The following is a 21,711-nucleotide window of genomic DNA, read 5'->3' as shown; positions in this document are numbered from 1 at the left end:
TATGGCTTGCAGTACCCAGTCAAGGATTTAGGATAGCATTAAGACCAAGAGCCTTCAAAGCTCTAAGCGGGAGTGAAAATCTCCCAGCCCTTGTTAAAACTTGCAGGACTTTATCCCACATCTTCTGAATGCAACCCAGACACTTTAATTAAGCTAAAGCCTTTCTAGGTGGGAAGGCCTCGATCCTACAAATTCTTAGTTAACAGCTAAGCGCTCTATCCAGCGAGCACCCTTCCATAACTGAGCAGTATTTCCCAATCAAATAAATTGGAATGTCCTATCCTCCATACACCGATCATCAATCTGCAAGACCATGATGTACAGTACCAATCAAGTTTGGACACACCTACTCATTCAAGGGTTTTTCTTTATTGTTACTATTTTCTACATTGTAGAATAATAGTGGACATCAAAACTATGAAATAACACATATGGAATCATGTCTTCAAAGCAACCATCCTTTGCCTTGATGACAACTTTGCACACGCTTGGCATTCTCTCAACCAGCTTCACCTGGAATGCTTTTCCAACAGTCTTAAAAGGAGTACCCACATATGCTTTGTTGGCTGCTTTTCCTTCACTCTGCGGTCCAACTAATCCCAAACCATCTCAATTTCATAGTTTTGACATCTTCACTATTATTCTACAATGTTGAAAATAGTCAATATAAAGAAAAACCCTTGAATGAGTAGTGTGTGTCCAAACTTTTGACTGGTACTGTACATGCATATCAGTGCAGAGAACCACCTACCATTGCCCAGGTGCTGAAATTAATATAGATTTAATTTGTGTCAACTTCTTCACATGGCAGCAATTCATAATAAACTCAGACAAAACCAGATTTTCCATTAAAACAAAAGTTTATTCTCTGTAATTTTATTATAATAAGACACTTCTCTGCTTGTACATTGCTCCCTTGAACTTAAAAAATGGCAACATTTGTTTGTGGGAATGTAAGTTGGGGTAGACAAAAACGTTGATATATACACATGTATATATATTGGTATGTTACGGTTCCATTAATAAACCATAAATTATAGAACAGCTTTAACCACTCCAGGTACCTTGGTAATGCTGTAAATATAGTACAATCTTTGAGGTTTTCAAGAATACACTATTGTTTTCTTTAAAACATGGATACATACAATATGAGCACATCAATAGTAAGAGTTAAGGAAGGATGCAGGGCTCATAAGCCTGTGTTAAGTGTATGGCTACCAATGTTTTTTTTTTTTTCACAGGCAAGGCAAGTTGCACCCATGGATGTGGTAATGCTTAGTAGAAGTCAGTGGAAAATAAAATTTACCCACTTCATTTTTTGCCTGCCTTGGTGTATGTCAAAAATGGCATTATACCCAAGTAACTGATTATGTACTTAATTTGGATAAACATATACTTGAATGTATATACATAAAATGTATAAGAAAGAACTGTAGAATTGTCTTAATATAGTTCTTAAAACTAAGTGTGGGCAAACAAGGCAAAAGTGTTTGCCATCCACATGACCTCCCCCCCCAAAAAGTTATTAAATAGACACCAGAAAATGCATGCACACACAAATGCACTCAAATGCCCTACTCAAAACATCCCAAAGCTAATCTTAAAATGGTGGCTGTCAGTAAACAAACAAACCCCAACTTACAAGCAGTGAAAAATGTATGCAGATAAATAAAATAAAAAGTTATAATTTTATCAATTTTTAACTTGGATGCTGCACCCCGCCCCCATCAAATTTTCAAAACAAGCTGTAAGCCATTTTGTGAATCTGTCAGTCTACATCAAAAGTTCTAAACCCATGTATTCCCTGTAACACTCTTAGAGAATAGTATTATACCTTGCAAATGTATTTGGACACTTGGGAAATCAGTGGTGTGACAACACATCACCCTGGCCCTTTTCCACCATAGTCCAAGATTCAGTTCAATTGAGCTATATAGTTGCCACCGAGGTTTTGGAAAGGTTGTCTTGAAATAATGTACACTTTGAAAATACTTCCTCAATATGGAGCTCTTGCCAGCCCGACTTTTGTTACAGGGGTCTGTCTCTTCTACAGCACAGTGCAGTTGTATTTGAGTAGAGCGCCTTCCTACATTGAGTAGGACAGCATGAATATAGTAGTACAATACTCTGATGGCCAAACTTAGCACTCTGGAACCAGAGTACGACACCTACTGCATAATGTAACAAATCTGTTCAATAAAAATACACCAACCAGTTCTTTATACTATAGGAGTGGACTCATTTATCAATTGAAGAAAAGAAAAAAATCGAAAAAAAAATAGTCAAACGGTATCTTAAAATAAGAGCATATAACTTTATATTTCTTTCTCGCAACCTGACCTGCATTTTCATTGAACAAATGTTTCCCTGACCAGAAGTTTCATGTGAAAGTATCTTGAGAAAAGAAATGGCCTCCACAGAAAATGTATTTGTTTTATTTTTTATATAAAGCATTCAAGCTATTAATTCAGTGTTCTTAGGGTAAACAAACTTGATGAACAGGAGAGACTCTTTCTTCAGCAAAACGTCCTTTTTTGCAGTGTATATAAGAGGGCTCTCCCAACCCTGTTCCTGGAGCACTACTGTCCTGTAGAATTTCACACCAACCCTAATCTAACACACACACACGTTTCTCAGAATTAGCTAGTTGATAAACTGAACCAGGTTAGTTACAACTGGGCTTGGAGCGAAAAACTACAGGAGGGTAGCTCTCCAGGAATAAGGTTCGAGACCCCTGGTATAGAACGTCTGCAGCTTGTGAGAAGAGAATGCTACGTTGAGAGAACCTTATATCTAACAGGAACAAAAGAGCAACAGAAAGTAATAAGAGCAGGTCAACAGGAACAAAATCACACCGTCTAGTTCTGAACAAGCAGCAAAGACATTGATATCAGAGACAACAATCAATGTGAGGAGAGTGTGGATGGGTGAGCAGTAGTACTTCAACTGGCCTGTTGTGGCTGTCACAGTAATTAAAGAGATGTACTTGTTCGTCGGGAGATCAAAAACTCAGAGGGAGGTGGGGGGAATTGTATAAAAAGTTATTTTAAAGACCTGCTTTGCAGAATAAAAATACACACCCCTAACTTTTTAAGGGGGGAGGGGGCTGAAACAAAACGGACAAGAGGCAAAGAGGGGAAACAAAACACAAAGATAATTATTTGTATAAATCTATGGTACAATTGTTCTCGTTAAAATAAGAACCTGCACCCCCCCACCCCACGTGGGAAAATATAATGCAGATAACTGCCCTACAGAATACCACCCCAGCCCAAAGCGTGGTAGAAATATACACAGGTACATAAATATACAAATCTGCCTTCTCCTGGTTAGCCAATTTATCCAACATGTTTAACATATCATACTGCATACACACAAACTACTGCGCGTGATTGTTTATGTCTGTTATATGTCATATTGTGCTTGTAAATGCAAACACGTGTGTTGTTTTTTTAAAAATGTTTTCCCGTCAAAAGGTGTGTGTTCAAAACGAACAAGTGTGTCTGCTGATCCTAAAACGGGGTGGAATTCTGAAGGGTGGTGGTGGGTACAACTGAAAAGGGGGGAGCAGAGTGACACTTTACAATAACGGACAGTAGATAGTAGATGGATAAAGAGCGAAAGAAGCCTAACGTGAGTGTGTACATTGTCTCCATAACTATGTATTGAACAATAATGTGCTAATATGTTAAGGGACGAGAACAGAGAGGCTGAAGGAACGACAGACAAAGGGATAAATAACAGTGGGGCGGGGTGGATGCATTTGAAATGTTTCCAGATCTTCCACTTCACTTCCTGTTTTTGGGGGAAGGCCAGTTTCCACGGCGCTCGCCGCGTTGGCCCCCTCCATTTCCGGCTCCGCCTCCACTACCACTGGGCGGTCCCCGTGGGCCTCTTCCTTCTCTTCCCTCTCTTCCTCCAGCGTTGACCCTCCTGTTCTGTCGCTCCATCCCGGGACGCTGGCTGGAGAAGCTTCTCTTGTTTGCCGCCTGCTCTTTCGCCGTCATCTCTCGCTCTCCGACCCCTCCTCCTCCCCCGCCACCACCACCTCCTCTTCCGGGTGGGTGATGGGAGGAATAGGACTTCCCTCCTCCTCCCTCCCTCTCCCGGAACTCGGTGAAGTCACTGCTCTCGGAGGCGGTCTCCCACTCCTCATTGGCCTGATCGGAGTTCTGGTTGGAGAAGTCGGGGGATTTGGCACCCCCTGCTGGGTTGTGGTGATGCTGAGAGTGGGCCTGGCCGGAGATGCCCTGGTTGTAGTGGTGGTGGCTGTTTGCGTTAGCACTTCCAAGATGGCCACCGGTACTGTTGTTGCTGTTGTTGGTAGCCGTGGTAGCATTGGTGTTAGCATTGGGGGCATCGCCGGTTGTGGGCGCCGCGTTGGGAGTGCCGTCAGTGACATCCTGAACATAACTCTGTCCGGGCGAGGAGGGTCGTCCTCCTCCGATGACCCCAACTTCTCCGTTGATGCGAGCGGCGTTCTCTCGCTCCTTCAGCCGCCGGAAGCGCGGTGGCTTATCCTGTTGATGCTGGGAGCGGCCGTGGCGACGGCGTCTCGGAGGGCGCTCAAAGCCATCACGCGGGACGCGAGGGAAGCCACGCCCATCCGGCCCAGAGAGAGGGAGTGGAAGGGGCCCGCTGGAGTTGGTAGTGGGGTTAGCCATGGATTGCTGGATTCCAACTCCTCCGTTCTCTGTGGAGCCCTGTGGGGCTGGAGTAGGTGCAGCGGGTATAGACTGCAGAGGGGTTGCTCCTCCCTGATTCTGAGCTTGGCTTCCGTCTGCTGCCTTCTCCTTCTTCTCCCCACTGGTTCCGCGACCCGTGTCTTTGGGTGCGGCCGACTGCATTGGGGCCTGATGCTTGCGGACTGAGGCTGAGGACTTGGAGGCCCAGCCGTGAGGGTCGGCCCGAGATCCTGACCTGTGACCTCCAGCCATTCCTCCTCCTCCTCCACCACCACCACTTTTATAGATACCTCCTCCCCCACCACCTCCTCCCCCGCCACCTCCCCCCCTGCCCCTCCTGGAAGGCACACCTCTGGGGGTGAACACCCGGGCATGAGAGCCTCTGGGTGGGGCGGAGCCGCTACCGGTAACGTTATCTGTGCCGCTGCCGTTCTTGGTGCTGGACTTGCGGTCTTCTTTGTCCGACTGGGCTAGGTCGCTGGCGGCACTCTCGCTGCCCGTCTCAGACCCCCTCTGCCTCCTCCTCTTTGGGACCTCCTCGTATTCAGAACCCTCGCTGCGGGTCTCGCTCTGATTACGGGCGCGCCCCGGGTTGGCCTGCGACCCCCCTCGGCCGCGCCTTCCCCCCGATGCCTCGTCGTAGCCTCCGCCGGATCGGTAGTCTCGGCTGCTCCTGCTGCCCGCTGCCCTGCCACGGCTAACGCTGCCACCCCCGGCCATGCCCGTGTAGGTGCCTCGGTAACCCCGGCCGCGCCCGTAGAACTCGCCACCTCGCCCGACTCTGCTGCCACGGGCCGAGACGCTGTGGTAGGACGCACCACCGCCCCTCTCGAAGGAACGCTCTCTGTCCCGCCTGTTAGAGGGGTGGCCGGAGTACCCTGATGAGGGGGTGGGGTTGACCCCATTTTTGGGCCCCTTACCCACTCCTCCTCGTTCGTTTGCTGCTCGATCCTTCCCTCCGTTTCTGGGTTTAGGACCGGTCTGAGCCGGCTCTTCTTTACCAGACACTGCAGCGAAGCTCTGTGGGCCGGAGGATCCTTCCTGCTTAACTGATGAATGGCCTCCATCTTGTCTTTCGTCTTTGTCTTTTCCGAAGACGCCGCTGGTCTTTTCTCCTCCCTCGCCCTCCCCTCCTCCATCTCTCTTCAGCACAGGCCTCTTGATAGGCCCCGCCCTCTTGTTGGTGTTGCCGCCTCCCGATTGGCCACCGGCGGGTTTGTTGTGGTCAGACGCTGTTGGGTGATTGGATGAATCCTCCCCTCCGCGGGAGTTTCCACCCATTGCTCTCCTGTTGTGTGAGGAGGGGACCCCTGTGTTGCTGCTGCCAGGCCTTGGCCCCCACTGGGTCTCAGTCTTGTGTTCCCTCCCGCCTCGCTCCCTCTGGTTGGGCTTGGGGTCACGGTGGTGGTGCTGCTCCTGGCCCTGCCTCTGCTGCTGGGACTGCTGAGATGTCACAGAGGACTGAGAGTGGCTGTGGCCAGGGCCCATCTTATCCTGCTTCATTTCTCTGCTGCTTCCTGCTTCATGTCTCTGCCCGGTTCCTGTGTCGGCCTCGCGCTGAGGTGGGAGGTGATGCAGGACCGCCTTTCCACTGCCGTCCTCCCTGGATGAGGAAGATGAGGATGAGCAGGAGGAGAGGGACGGCTGTTGGAGCAAGGGCGGGGGGTCACCCTTCTTCGGGGCTTCGCCTCCTCTCTCGCCGCGGCCATTCTCGGGCTTGTGGAGATGGAAGTGGGAGGGGGCTTGATGTTGTTGATGACCATGGTGTTGAAGGTGGTGGGAGTTGTTATTCTCCAGGGGGGAGAGGTCAGTGCGCCCGTTGCGGTCGTACTGGGGGTGGGGGGCCCCCCAGATCTGGCCCTGTTGCTGGCCGCCCTTGTGGCTCTGGCCCTCATCCTGGTGGCCGAAGCCTCCACCACTCCCCCTCTGTTGCTGCTGCTGCTGGTGGGGGGCCATGCGGGAGCCCTGGTCGGGGAAGTTGCTGTAGTTGCCCCGGCCTCCCATGTAGGACTGGTGGTGGTGACTGCCTCCTCCCTGGCCCCCCACCTGAGTGCCCACAGGTGGTGGGGTCTGGTTGGAGGAGCCCGAGCCAGAGTTTGGCTGCTGGATGGGGCCTAGCCCTCCCTCTCGCAAACCACGGACTGGAGGGGTGTCACTCCTAAAATAAAGACCAGAGATTTTATAAAAGACACTTATGGAAACCGCATCCTGTACTTACAACACTGACTCAATTCAAATATTTATAATCTAATGTGATTTCAACTAATACATATTTTCCTATTCAATCAGTATTGTATGATCTGACAATTAAAGGGATACTTCAGGATTTGGGCAACTTTATCTTTATCTACTTCCCTAGAGTCAGATGAACTCGTGGATACATTTTTTATTTCTCTGTCCAGTATTAATTTAGAGGTAGTTTCGCAAGCCAATGCTAACAAGCGTTAGCACAATGACTGGAAGTCTAACGCTAGTTCACAATTGCGCTAGAGCTAGCTAGCAACTTCCTATAATAAGTAGGCAAAGAAATGGTTTCCACACGTAAATCTGACTTTGGGGAAGTAGATTAGTAGTATCCCTTTAAATGATTGACATTTGACCCCCCCCGTCTTACCTAGTCCCATTGCCACTGACATTGTCCTCTTCCAGAGCCTGCTTCTGTCTCAGAGGGGAACTCAGTCCCCTGCCTTCGCTGACCGCAGGGAACACCTCCGGCCCCCAGGCCAGTTTGGGGTCCATAGGGGGCGTCCCCCGGTGGGGGTGTCCCGGGTGCTGCTGCCTGTCGAAGTTCTCCGAACCAGAGCCCCCCGAATCGGAGCGCTCTCGTCCCATCATCCCTGCAACAGAGATGTGTCACGTTAGAAAAGTCACACAATTATTCAAATTTTGGCTGACAACCTGGTGCTATTTCTTATAGCATTTTAACTTTATTGCATTACCATAATCTCTACGGGCTAAATCCTACATTTAATTCTGGTTTGCACAAATCTGCCATTGACCTCAAGAGGATTTACAATGTTTTGTTTCTTCACAAAACTAAGTTCCATGCAAATTCAGATTCAGCTCTATGACAATATGCCTACTCCTTAACCACACTACCTGCGTGTTGCATGTTGGGCGGATAGTAGTCCATGGGCCCTGGAGGGCGACCCTGCATGCCCCCCTGCATCATCCGGGGGTCCATGTAGGGCATCATCATCCAGCGGGGGTCAAAGTTCATGGGCAGGGGGCCGCGGCCCATGGAGCCCTGCGGAGGGTACTGCAGGGGCCCAGACTGCTGCTGCTTGGGACCCTGGGTCTGAGGGGTGGCACCTGGGCCCTGCTGCTGAGGTGACTGCTGAGGCGGGAGCTGCTGCTGACTCTGTTGGGCTGCTTGGCTGTGCTGCTGCTGCCACTGCTGCTGCTGCTTCATCAGCTGCTCCTGAAGACACCAAGTGGGCGAGATATTATAATAATAAATAAATAAGCCATTTAGGAGACCCTTTATCCAAAGCGGCTTAGTCACGCGGGTAGGGCTGGGAGATATATCAAGTTAATTCGATTAATTAGAATGTATTTTTTTGCGCAAAAAATTCCAAATGCATGCATCGGGAGAATCAAATTATTTAGTTTTTCCGATTTTATGAGCGTTTATGTCCGCTTGTTCTTATCTTATCTTTTTGGTCTGGTCTCCTTCGCTTCTTTTGTGCTGAGTGCACCTTCCCACTCAAACACATACACCAAGCCCCTGCCACTCGCAACAATAAAGATGAAAGATCACTTCTTCCTCTCTAACAAGCAGTTTCAACTCACTATTTTGCATGTGCGGTTTGGTCCAACATAATCGGTCATACTCTATGTACACTGAAACACATGGAGAAATGTTACTGTAATAGAGGAAAACGTAATCTTATGTCTCAACTCCAATAAATGACAAAGAGCAGACCCTACAAAGAGCAGGGCCTCCCGAGTGGCGCAGCGGTCTAAGGCACTGCATCACAGTGCTAGCGGCGTCACTACAGATCTTGGTTCGATAACGGGCTGTGTCGCAGCCAGCCGCGACCAGGAGACCCATGAAGCGGCACACAATTGGCCCAGCGTCGTCCGGATTAGGGGAGCGTTTGGCTGGCCGGGATGTCCTTGTCCCATCGCGCTCTAGCGACACCTGTGGCGGGCCGAGCGCATGCACATTGACACTGTAGCCAAGTGTACAATGTTTCCTCTGACAAACTGGTGCGGCTGGCTTCCGGGTTAAGCGAGCATTGTGTCAAGAAGCAGTGCGGCTTGGCGGGGTTGTGTTTAGGAGGACGCATGGCTCTCAAGCTTCGAGTCCGTACGGGAGTTGCAGCGATGGGACAAGACTAACTACCAATTGGATATCATGAAATTGGGGAGAAAAAAACGGCAAAACATTTTTTTAAATACAAATATTAATAAAATTACAAAAAATAACTGAAATATCACATATACATAAGTATTCAGACCCTTTGCTATGAGACTCGAAATTGAGCTCAGGTGCACCCTGTTTCCATTGATCATCCTTGAGATGTTTCTACAACTTGATTAGAGTCCACCTGTGGTAAATTCAATTGATTGGACATGATTTGGAAAGGCACACACCTGTCTATATAAAGTCCCACAGTTGGCAGTGCAAGTCAGAGCAAAAACCAAGCCATGAGGTCGAAGGAATTGTCCGTAGAGCTCCGAGACAGGATTGTGTCGAGGCACAGATCTGGGGAAGGGAACAAAACAATGTCTGCAGCATTGAAGGTCCCCAAGAACACAGTGAACTCCATCATTCTTAAATGGAAGAAGTTTGGAACCACCAAGACTAACTAGATTTGGCCACCTGGCCAAACTGAGCAATCGGGGGAGAAGGGCCTTGGTCAGGGAGGAGACCAAGAACTCGATGGTCACTCTGACAGAGGTCTTGAGTTTCTCTGTGGAGACTAGAGAACCTTCCAGAAGAACAACCATCTCTGCAGCACTCCACCAATCAGGTCTTCACAGTAGAGATGCCAGACAGAAGCCACTCCTCAGTAAGAAGAACATGACAGCCCGCTTAGAGTTTGCCAAAAGGCACCTAAAGGACTCTGACCATGAAAAACAATATTTCTCTGGTCGGATGAAACCAAGATTTAACTCTTTGGCCTGAATGCCAATTGTCATGTCTGGAGGAAACGAGGCACCGCTCATCACCTGGCCAATACCATCCATACGGTGAAGCATGGTGGTGGCAGCATCATGTTTTTCTGCGGCTGGGACTGGGAGACCAGTCAGGATCGAGGCAAAGATGAACGGAGCAAAGTACAGAGAGATCCTTGATGAAAACTAAGGACCTCAGAATGGAGTGAAGGTTCACCTTCCAACAGGACAACGACCCTGAGTACACAGCCAAGAGAAAGCAGGAGAGGCTTCAGGAAAAGTCTCAATGTCCTTGAGTGGCCCAGCCAGAGCACAGAATTGAACCCAATCGAACATCTCTGGAGAGACGTGAAAATAGCTGTGCAGCGACGCTCCACATCCAATCTGACAGAGCTTGAGAGGATCTCCAGAGAATGGGAGAAACTCCCCAAATGCAGGTGTGCCAAGCTTGTAGCGTCATACCCAAAAAGACTCGAGGCTGTAATCGCTGCCAAAGGTACCTCAAAGTACTGAGTCTGAATACTTATGTAAATGTCATGTTTTATATATTTTTTATAAAATCACACAAAAATAATGTTTTGGTTTGTCATTATGAGGTAGTGTGTGTAGATTGATGATGGGGGGGAAAAACTATTACAGCCTTATTCTAAAATGGATTCAACGTAACAAAACGTGGAAAAAGTCAAGGGGTCTGAATACTTTCCGAATGCACTGTATATTGCTATTCATTATAATTATAAAGGAAAAAACAAACAAACAAAGGTGTTATATCAGCACTCCTACTCAGACTGAATTCGAACACAGATTATTTATAGCGTTTGTTGTATTGGGACTGCAGTCATAAAATGGAGCCACAAAAAGGTAGTGGTAAATTCCTCAAATTGGCACGTTGGGAATGTTAAGCCAATCTGAAATGCAGCGTCAAGGACAGAAGAACTACTCTGGTCCCACATTGATTTGGTTTGTATTGATCGGGGGTTCTTTTCTGGGACAGTGAATGAAACGGTTTGCTTGCTTTGTAGAATGGAACTTCAATTTGGGATGTGAAAGGGACAATATATACCCCAAATACGTCGATTTGACTGGGCTTCATCCCCCACGTGTATGTCTCGGCTCTTGTCTACGTCACATCAGATTTAACAGATTTGATTTTATTAGGATTTCTTAGTCCAAATAAGTCCTCATCTTCGATGAGTCCTTAAACTTTAAAATACAATTTACAAAACAGACATAATACACTGACATATTGACATGTAAAGAAAAAGCATATTTACAAAAGTAAATAAAACATTTAGTAATTTTGCTGCACTGAAATCTAGAAATAATTTCCCATGTACTCCCATATATGTTTACTCACAATACCCTCTAATATCTTACTGAGTGAAGGGAGTAAGTAGACTGATTGGTCGACTATTGGCAGGCGTAAAGGGTTCGTTGTCTTTCGGGATTGGACACATCTTAGCATGCTTCCATACATTTGGAAATTGACCCTTTTCCAGTGACCAATTAAATATGTATTTCAGTCGAGCTGCAATCTGTGGAGCAGCATAGCGAACCAAATGTAGTCCTTAAGATCATTACCCATAAATGTACATTTGGTAATGACTTCAATAGGTTATTAGACTGACCTGTTGCTGCCTCTGAAAGCGGGGAGGCAGGGACTTCTGGTACTTGGAAAAGCCCTGTCCGGGGAGGGCATTGGCTTGGCGACCTGCTCCTCCTCCCATGCCCTCTACCTTCATTGGGTCTACCACTCCTCCACCACCACCTCCTCCGCTGCGGACGTGAGCACTACCTAGGATCTCCTCCTTCCCTTCCCCAGGCACCAGGACCTCCAGAGGGGGCTGCTGCAGCTGGGGAGTGGGGGGCTGGGGATACACCTGGGCATCTGGATGGAGGAAGGGGAGAGAATACAGCAATGATATACCACTGGTTGTTGGAAGAGGTAAGCAGATGTGAACGAGCACAAGTAACATGCTATCAAATTTGAAGGAAGGTCAACAGAGGTACTATTATGAATTTAAGATGTTGATAAATCAACAACTTCAAAGATACACAACTGTTTGGCGAAATCCATATTAGCCTTTTGTCTATGCCCCAAACAGACTTTTCTTTAGAGATATCCACATCAAATGGCTAAGCAAGTTGAACTATGTAGACAACACCAGATTGCCGAGTCAAAACTACGGCTGTTACGGTGACCGTATCACAACCACACCGGCAGTCACGAGTCATGACCACAGTCATATTCCACGTGACCATTTAGTCACAGTAAATAGGCTTCTCCAAAACTGCCCTCTGATGTCGCTGATAGTCATTAGTAGCCTACCAAATTTGCAAACCACCAGTCGCTAATGGCCTGGTACTCAGCGCTCTATTGTCCCTCTAGTCACACTGACATCAATGCAAATGCATTTGAAAATAAAATCAAACACTTCATGATGGCGCCGGAAGAAATGGCAGCAGTTTTACGGGCGTATAACCAATTGTGCTATTATGCTTTGTTCCCTTTGCGTTATTTGTAACTTAATTTGTACATAATGTTTCTGCCACCGTATCTTACGGCAAAAAAGAGCTTCTGGATATCAGGACAGCGATCACCCACCTCGGATTAGACAAAGATTTCTTCTTCAGCAAGCAGGACGCACAGGATGTACTTCAGACACCCGACAAGGCCAACATCCCCGTTATTGGCAAGAGAAAGAGACGCAGGTACAGAGGACACAGAGCAGGGTGCCTCGTAAGGATCCGGAGAAGGCGAGTGGGAAAGCTGCCTTTACTGTCAGTATTACTTGCCAACGTACAATCATTGGACAATAAATTAGACGAGGTACGATCACGAATATCCTACCAACGGGACATCAAAAAATGTAACATCTTATGTTTCACGGAATCGTGTCTGAATGATGACATGGATATGCTGCACCAGCTAGATAGAACAGCACACTCCAGTAAGACGAGGGGGGGCGGTCTGTGCATATTTGTAAATAACATCTGGTAAAAGAAATCGAAGGAAGTCTCTAGATTTTGCTTGCCTGAAGTAGAGTATATTGTGATAAATTGCAGGCCACACTACTTGCCTAGAGAGTTTTCAGCTATGCTATGCTTTTCGTGGCTGTTTATTTACCACCACAGACAGATGCTGGCATTCAGTCAGCTATATAAGGAAATAAGCAAACAGGAAACCGCTCACCCAGAGGCGGCGCTCCTAGTGGCAAGGGACTTTAATGCAGGGAAACTTAAATCAGTTTTACCTTATTTCTATCAACATGCTAAATGCTCAACCAGAGGGAAAACAAATTCTAGATCACCTGTACTCCACACACAGAGACGCATACAAAGCTCTCCCTCGCCCTCCATTTGGTAAATCTGACCACAATCCTATCCTCCTGATTCCTGCGTACAAGCAAATATTAAACCAGGAAGCACCAGTGACTCGGTCTATAAAAAAAGTGGTCAGATGAAGCAGATGCTAAACTACAGGACTGTTTTGCTATCACAGACTGGAACATGTTCCGGGATTCTTCCGAAGGCATTGAGGAGTACACCACATCAATCACTGGCTTTATCAGTAAGTGTTCCACAGTGACCGTACGTACATACTCTAAACAGAAGCCATAGATTACAGGCAACATCCGCACTGAACTAAAAGTTAGAGGCGCCGCTTTCAACGTTCGGGACTCTAACCCGGAAGATTATAAGAAATCCTGCTATGCCCTCCGACGAACCATCAAACAGGCAAAGCGTCAATACAGGACTAAGATTGAATTGTACTACACCGGCTATGACGCTCGTCTTATGTGGCAGGGCTTGCAAACTATTACAGACTACAAAGGGAAGAACAGCCTCGTGGCTTCCTATTGAAACGAGCCTACCAGACAAGCTAAATCACTTCTATGCTCGCTTCGAGGCAAGCAACACTGAGGCGTGCATGAGTGCATCAGCTGTTCCGGACGACTGTGTGATCACGCTCTCCGTAGCCAATGTGAGTAAGACCTTTAAACAGGTCAACATTCACAAGGCCGCGGGGCCAGACGGATTACCAGAACATGTGCTCCGGGCATGTGCTGACCAACTGGCAGGTGTCTTCACTGACGTTTTCAACATGTCCATGATTGAGTCTGTAATACCAATATGTTTCAAGCAGACCACCATAGTCCCTGTGCCCTAGAACACTAAGGTAACCTGCCTAAATGACTACAGACCCGTAGCACTCACATCCATAGCCATGAAGTGCTTTGAAAGGCTGGTAATGGCTCACATTGACACCATTATCCCAGAAACCCTAGACCCACTCCAATTTGCATACCGCCCAAACAGATCCACAGATGATGCGATCTCTATTGCACTCCACACTTCCCTTTCCCACCTGGAAAAAAGGAACACTTACGTGAGAATGCTATTCATTGACTACAGCTCAGTGTTCAACACCATAGTACCCTCAAAGCTCATCACTAAGGTAAGGATCCTGGGACTAAACACCTCCCTCTTCAACTGGATCCTGGACTTCCTGACGGGCCGCCCCCAGGTGGTGAGGGTAGGTAGCAATACATACGCCACACTGATCCTCAACACTGGAGCCCCTCATGGCTGCGTGCTCAGTCCCTTCCTGTACTCTCTGTTCACCCACGACTGCGTGGCCAGGCACGACTCAAACACCATCATTAAGTTTGCAGACGACACAACAGTGGTAGGCCTGATCACCGACAACGACGAGACAGCCTGTAGGGAGGTCAGAGACCTGGCCGGGTGGTGCCAGAATAACAACCTATCCCTCAACATAATCAAGACAAAGGAGATGATTGTGGACTACAGGAAAAGGAGGACCGAGCACGCCCCCACAAGCATTTCGCTACACTCGCATTAACATCTGCATGTGACAAATAAAATTTGATTTGATTCTCATCGACGGGGCTGTAGTGGAGCAGGTTGAGACCTTCAAGTTCCTTGGTGTCCCCACATCACCAACAAACACCAAGACAGCATTGAAGATGGCACGACAAAGCCTATTCCCCCCTCAGGAAACTAAAAAGATTTGGCATGGGTCCCCAGATCCTCAAAAGGTTCTACAGCTGCAACATCGAGAGCATCTGGACTGGTTGCATCACTGCCTGGTACGGCAACTGCTCGGCCTCCGACAGCAAGGCATGACAAAGGGTAGTGCGTACGGCCCAGCACATCACTGGGGCTAAGCTGCCTGCCATTCAGGACCTCTATACCAGGAGGTGTCAGAGGAAGGACCTAATAATTGTCTAAGACCCCAGCCACAGACTGTTCTCTCTACTACCGCATGGCAAACTGTACCGGAGCGCCAAGTCCAGGACCAGCAGTTTTAACCCCCAAGCCATAAGACTCCTGAACATGTAATCAAATGGCTACCCGGACTATTTGTATTGTGTCCCGCCCCCCTCTTTTACGCTGACGATACTCTCTGTTTATCATATATGCATAGTCACTAACTATACATTCATGCACATATTACCTCAATTAGCCCGACTAACCGGTGCCCCCGCACATTGGCTACCCGGACTATCTGCATTCTGTCCCGCCACCCACCACCCCCTCTTTTACGCTACTGCTACTCTCTGTTTATCATATATGCATAATCACTTTAACCATATCTACATGTACATACTACCTCAATTGAGCCGACCAACCAGTGCTCCCGCACATTGGCTAACCGGGCTATCTACATTCTGTCCCGCCACCCACCACCCCCTCTTTTACACTACTGCTACTCTCTGTTTATCATATATGCATAATCACTTTAACCATACCTACATGTACATACTACCTCAATTAGCCCGACTAACCGGTGCCTGTATATAGCCTCGCTACTGTATATAGCCTCGCTACTGTTATTTTTCACTGTTGTTTTTATTTCTTTACTTATTGCTCACCTAATACCTATTTTTTTACTTAAAAATTGCACTGTTGGTTAGGGCCTAGAAGTAAGCATTTCACTGTTGTATTCGGTGCATGTGAAAAATAAACTTGAGCCCATAAGCCCATGTTGCGCAACATTTCTATGGCAATTGCATGAGAAAACAGTCTTGATGACATCTATTTAAAAGAGGATACCATCAGCTTTCTATAGGCTAGGCCTACTACATGTATATTATTTAGTATATGTAAAGACAAGATTACATTTAGAATAGTCCGATGGGTGACTTGTGAATGATGCCAACCATGTGCAGTCTAAGACAAGAAACAGAGCATGACTTGTTCATATCATAGTCACATGCATCAGGTAGCCTAGACCGTAGGCCTATATGTTTTGATAAGGTTCGTATCACGACTATAAATGCCCAAATAACGCTAAACATAGCCTATAGGCCTAGGCCCCCTGAAACACAGTTGGAGAGCACATAGCCTAGTGACACGTGTTCTTATAGGCCCAGTCATTGTGCAATCGTGTATGGGGAAAAAAACATTTCTGGCTGGCCACTATTTAAAAGAAGATCCCAGCTTTCTGGTGCTGCTATATTTATTGCTCAACTCTTAAAATTAAGCACATTAATCTGCTTTACAACCGGTGAAGCCGGCAGCGTGAGATTCAAGGGGAAGCAAATTTCCACCATAAAAATGTGCCTTTATAATAAAGCATTCCATGAAACTGTAGATTTTTTGAAGACAGCCTACTATTCGGAATGTGATGAGTAGATTGGACAGTCACAATTTAGGCAACAAAACAAAACAAAAAATTTGATCACTGTTCGCAAAAAAAGACGTTTAAATGCATGGCTGAGCGCGTGTAGCGTAGAGTAGGCCTAGGCTAATAGGCTATATCAGATTTCTTCTCTCTTTGCACTAAATTTTTTGGGCCTTTTATAAACACATGTAATGCTATTCTACTACACTTTATATGAATGGATACATTAGCATAATATTTTTTTACATGACAAATTACAGGGTAGCCTACTCTGCTTACACTTACAAACAGATCAATAAAAATGACGTTGTCCATAGGCTGGTGCCAATAAGACAGGCAATACTATTGTTCTCTCAATTAAGTTGATCATTTTGATAACTAAAAAGACAGATTACATCAATAACCATTTGCTTTCCAACCTATGATTTCCGCCATTGTACTTTGAAACATTGCGACATGCCTGGCTGGGCCTCTACTTTTCGAAGGCAGTCGCAACTCAACAATCATGTACTTGGCATTTGCCGCGCTGCCTTTCCTTCTGACTGTAGGCAATGAGATTTAAAACAATCCACAAATGATTTTTGAAGAAGAAGCTAATGATCCTCTGTGGCCAAATCATTAGTAGCCGATTTTGAATGATTTTATTTATTTCTGTCAGTGGTGTAAAGTGCTCAAGTAAAATTACCTTGAAGTACTACTTAAGTCGTTTTTTGGGGGTATCTGTGCTTTACTATTTATTTAACTTTAACTTCACTACGGTCCTAAAGAAAATGTACTTTATTCCATACATGTTCCCTTACACCCAAAAGTACTCATTACATTTTGAATGCTTAGCAGGACAAGAAAATGGTCCATTCACGCACTTATCAAGAGAACATCCCTGGTCATCCCTACTGCCTCTGATCTGGCAGACTCACTAAACACACATGCTTAATTTGTAATGATGTCTGAGTGCTGGAGTGTGCTCCTGGCTATCGGTAAATAAATCAAACAAGAAAATAATGTTGTCTGGTTTGCTTAATATCAGGAATTATAAATTATTCATACTTTTCCTTTTGATACTTAAGTAGATTTTTGTAATTACATTTACTTTGATATTTAAATATTTAAAACCAAATACTTTGACTTTTACTCAAGTGTTATTTTACTATGCGACTCACTTTTACCTGAGTCATTTTCGATTAAGATATCTACGTGAAGACCAGATTGTGAATGAGAGACTGATGAAGTGTATGCAGCCTATGCAAGAAACCGAGCACAGCTCATGTATTTCATGAGACTTTTTTCAAATCATCATTAGTCGCATCATGTAGCCTTAGTACGTATGTATATATAAAAAATATAAAAAATAAAAATGTAGTGTAAAGTTTGAATCACAATTGAAGTTGCATAAATAACTCTAAATTAAGCATATAGGAGGTCCTGTTTCTTTGTTAACCGCTCAACACAGAATACCCGCATGTGCGCACTTCTTCGGAAATCATTTGGTAAAAATATCCGTTCTATTTTATTCAGCATTGTTCAATTGTACTTTTCTTACTATAAAATAATGCCACAGGAATTATAAGCAAATCTTGTCTAATAAATGAACTAGTGTAGATCAGGGCCTAACATAAGAACAACTCAGAATATGCTATTATGTTCTTCTGAAATAGGCTAGATTTTTTTTCTTATCATGTTTCTTTAGACCTGCCTAAAATAAATAATGGATTTATTGTGATGGTGTAGGCTATATTAAATGAATTTATTAGACTTTAAAATGTAGATGTTCCAAAAGCTCCGTATCATTGGCTTGTAGGCTATGATGGAAGCCAGGAGATGCTAAACATGTTTAAGTTAATCAAGGGTCAATTACCGCGGTTATTTGCATGGCAATCACAGGCTGACAAAATTTAATGACCGCCACAGCCCTAGTCAAAACTCACCAGTAATGGAGTCATAGCTGCTGTTGCTATTGGCCCTCTGTCTGTCGGTGGGACTGGGCCCTGGCACTAGGTCCCTGGTCAAAGCCTGGGCAGCCAGGGGGGGCTCGTCATGGTCCACGCAGGGGGAAGGGGGCTGGCTGATGTTAGGGGAGGAGGCCGAGGCCGATAGGGAAGGGCTGGGGCTTCCGGCCGTGGCGGAGTTGCCGTCCAGACTGGGGGGCTTGGAGCCTCCGCTGCTCCCACCACCACCCTGCTGCTGGGCCTTCTCATCCAGCCTCTTCAGCTTCTCAGCACAAGCCGCGCGCCGCTCTTCCTCCATCCTTCGCTCCTCCTCCTCGCGGCGCCGGCGGGCACGTTCAACGGCGGCTGAGATCTCTGAGGAGGACTGTTTCCTGCGCTGGCGCCACGTCTCGTCCTCGTCTTCGCCAGGGGGCGGGGCTAGCAGACTAGCTGTCTGAGGCGGAGGTGTGGGTCCTCCGGGGACGGGGGAAGTAGCCTGCTGCTGTTGGAGCTGCGGGGAGGGGGCGGGCTTCCCGGGGGCCAGGGAGGCAGAGACAGTTCCGGGGGCTACCACCAGGCCGGACTGATTAGGAGAGTTGCGGCCCTGGGAGAGGAGAAAATGGAATGAGGACACACACACGACCACAATCTTGGCTGCATTATGAAAATAAAACTTCCCTAAGATGGTATGAATAACTCAAATTAATAACTGATCCGCAAAAAAAGTGTGTGAAAATGCTGTGCGGATATATACTGAGTATACAAAACATTAGGAACACCTTCCTAATATTGAGTTGCCCCCCTTGGCCCTCAGAACACTCAATTCGTTGGTGCATGGACTCTATAAGGTATTGAAAGCCTTCCACAGGGATGCTGGCCCATGTTGACGCCGATGCTTGTGTCAAGTTGGCCAGATGTCCTTTCGGAGGTGGACCATTCTTGATAAACATGGGAAACTGTTGAGCGTGAAAAACCCAGCAGCGTTGCAGTTCTTGACACAAACCGGTGTGCCTGGCAACTACTACCATACCCCGCTCAAAGGCACTTAAATATGTTTTTCCCATTCACACAGAATGGCACACACATACACAATCCATGTCTCAAGGCTTAAAAATCATTGTTTAACTCGTCGCCTCCCTTTCATCTACACAGACTGAAGTGGATTTAACAAGAGACATCAATAAACGATCATAGCTTTCACCTGGATTCACCTGTCGGTCTCATGGAAAGAGCAGGTGTTCTTAATGTTTTGTATACTCAGTGTATATACGAGGCCCTCTCTCTCCCCAGGTAGGCAGATACCTGTCGGTAGTAGGAGTAAGGCCCCTGTCCCTGGTGGAGGAGAGGCCCAGGTGGGGGGGAGGGCTGCTCCCGGGGGCCACCCAGTCCAGGCCTACGCCCCTGTAGTGTACAGGCAGTCACAGGTTACAGTTAGCCATTACGCTAATATCCACGTTCTCAAAGCAATCCTGCTTTTTACTATAAAATGGTCATTGTTCACTTGCATATTATCCCTGAGCTGCCTCTGAACGTCTACTAGACTAGCCGTACCTGGTAGGTGGCGGGGGCAATTTGGCCCCCCCAGCCGCTGTTGCACCCCTCAGCCCATCCTGGCTTGCTTGAGGGGGGTGGGGAGCAGTCGTGGTCGGCATTGGAGGGAGGGGTGCAGCTGGTGTCCCTGTCCCCTCCGCTGTCAGAGGCTCGGGAGCGCTGGACCACCTGAAGGGGACCTTCTTGAGACCTCTGTTTCTCCCTGGGGAAGGAAATGAGAGACACGTGTGTCACGTCAAAAGCAATCCCACATGCAACAACTAATTTCACGAATTCGTTATTTTCTGTCTCCGTCATTTATTAATTCAGGAACCATTTATGTGGGTGTCTCGGTCTAGATGGCACAAAGGAGGATTGCGAGCAGAGAACAGTACAAAAAGTTTGAAACGGTCAAACTGTATTTCCCACACCATGTCGTTCTGTTATGTTGGGCAGCTACTGTGGGACATACCGTGGGCCGTTCTTGCTCTCGCTTCTTTCCCTCCTCTCGGGTCTCTCGTTCCTCTCCTCATCTTCTTCTCCTTCATCGTCGCTGAACTTTAACTTGGCTGAGTAGTCGATTTCCTCATGTGCCCCTGTTTGACAGACCAAACGGTTCAGAGTAGAAGCACAATGGAACGCATTTGTACCGCTGACATCCTCAACTATTTTTAGGGGGTAGATCAGCTTTAATATTGCAGATAAATTGTGGCTTCTATCAATGTAATTTTCTGCATAATTTCCAATCCCCCACATATTTATTAATTTCCCCTAATACGACCACCCCTCCCCTAATTGGAGTAAACTAACGGACAATACTTAGGCTTATGCATACTATATACATTTTACTGTACACAGTATATTTTACATTAGTTATTTTATTATTTTGTTTTTTTCCCCACCCTTCAGCTACCCTTAAGTAGGGCTGGGCGATATATATCGTGACGTGACGATAGAGCATAATATGAAACGATAGACGTTCTTCTAACGTTTATTTCGTTGTCGCAAATCACACTCTTTACGGCAATATTTTTTCGTCAATTGAACACTTTGCGGTCTTCCACACGTGCAGTGTGGAATGAAATTTGCAACACAAACAAACATGGAAGAGAGTGAACGTGACACAGAGCACGGAGACACGGAGCTCGTACCTAATGCAGGGGCTACTTCGGTCGCATGGACATAGTTTGGGTATGAAGTCTGGCACGGACCAGAAAACCACCCTCTACAAAATATGCCGCAGGCCGGTCGCGATAACAGGTTCAAACACCACTAACCTCTTACCAACTACGCAAGAATCACGTGAAATAGTACGTAGAGTCTACGGATGAGACACCAAAAATTTGTTTGCAGCACTTTGGTTGTTTTCATATAATGCTGTAACGTTAATTCAAGCTTGAAGGAGTGTTTTGTTTACTCGTTATATTTATTTGTGAGCCTTATTTTGCTGCTATAGTTTAAACTTAATTGTACCATGTTTACATTTGGTATTTTATAAACCAATATTTTTTTTAAAGCTGTATTAATTGGTTTGCTGCTACAATTCGAACAGTTCTACTATTAAATAGTATTATATGTTTGGTTTGGATATTTTAGACCATATTATTTTGATTGCAACTATAGTTGAAGTGTTTTCTATTTACCTTTGTAGATTTTATACATTGAACATGTGCACAAAAGTTCTCAATTAAAGGAGAAATCAAATATGAGTAAGTACCTTTATTTGTTGAGTATAATTCAAAATACAATAAGAAATAGGCCTTTACATGTGGTCATTTTATATAAACTATTAATT

At 46.2% G+C, this 21,711-nt stretch overlaps 1 protein-coding gene across 3 annotated transcripts in view; it reads right to left on the bottom strand.

The window, feature by feature from the left end:
* Positions 1-1,175: 1,175 nt before the first annotated feature.
* Positions 1,176-21,711, bottom strand: part of LOC120022696 (protein PRRC2A-like) — a 41,207-nt gene continuing 20,671 nt past the window's right edge. For 2 of the 3 annotated variants that reach the window (XM_038966679.1, XM_038966680.1), the window contains exons 9-16: positions 20,389-20,512; positions 19,938-20,139; positions 19,689-19,787; positions 18,387-18,990; positions 11,438-11,697; positions 7,785-8,106; positions 7,300-7,522; positions 1,176-6,843 (exon numbers count right to left, since the gene is read on the bottom strand). In XM_038966679.1, the coding sequence (XP_038822607.1) occupies positions 3,789-6,843; positions 7,300-7,522; positions 7,785-8,106; positions 11,438-11,697; positions 18,387-18,990; positions 19,689-19,787; positions 19,938-20,139; positions 20,389-20,512 (4,889 nt within the window). In that variant the 3' untranslated portion in view covers positions 1,176-3,788. The remainder of the gene's footprint in view (positions 6,844-7,299; positions 7,523-7,784; positions 8,107-11,437; positions 11,698-18,386; positions 18,991-19,688; positions 19,788-19,937; positions 20,140-20,388; positions 20,513-21,711) is intronic. The other variant, XM_038966681.1, reaches the window with a different exon arrangement.

This window comes from Salvelinus namaycush, chromosome 27 (genome assembly GCF_016432855.1).
Source record: "Salvelinus namaycush isolate Seneca chromosome 27, SaNama_1.0, whole genome shotgun sequence".
Classification (NCBI taxonomy): domain Eukaryota; kingdom Metazoa; phylum Chordata; class Actinopteri; order Salmoniformes; family Salmonidae; genus Salvelinus; species Salvelinus namaycush.
The sequence above is the reverse complement of the archived record's forward strand: the minus strand, read 5'-3'. Positions and strand labels throughout refer to the sequence as shown.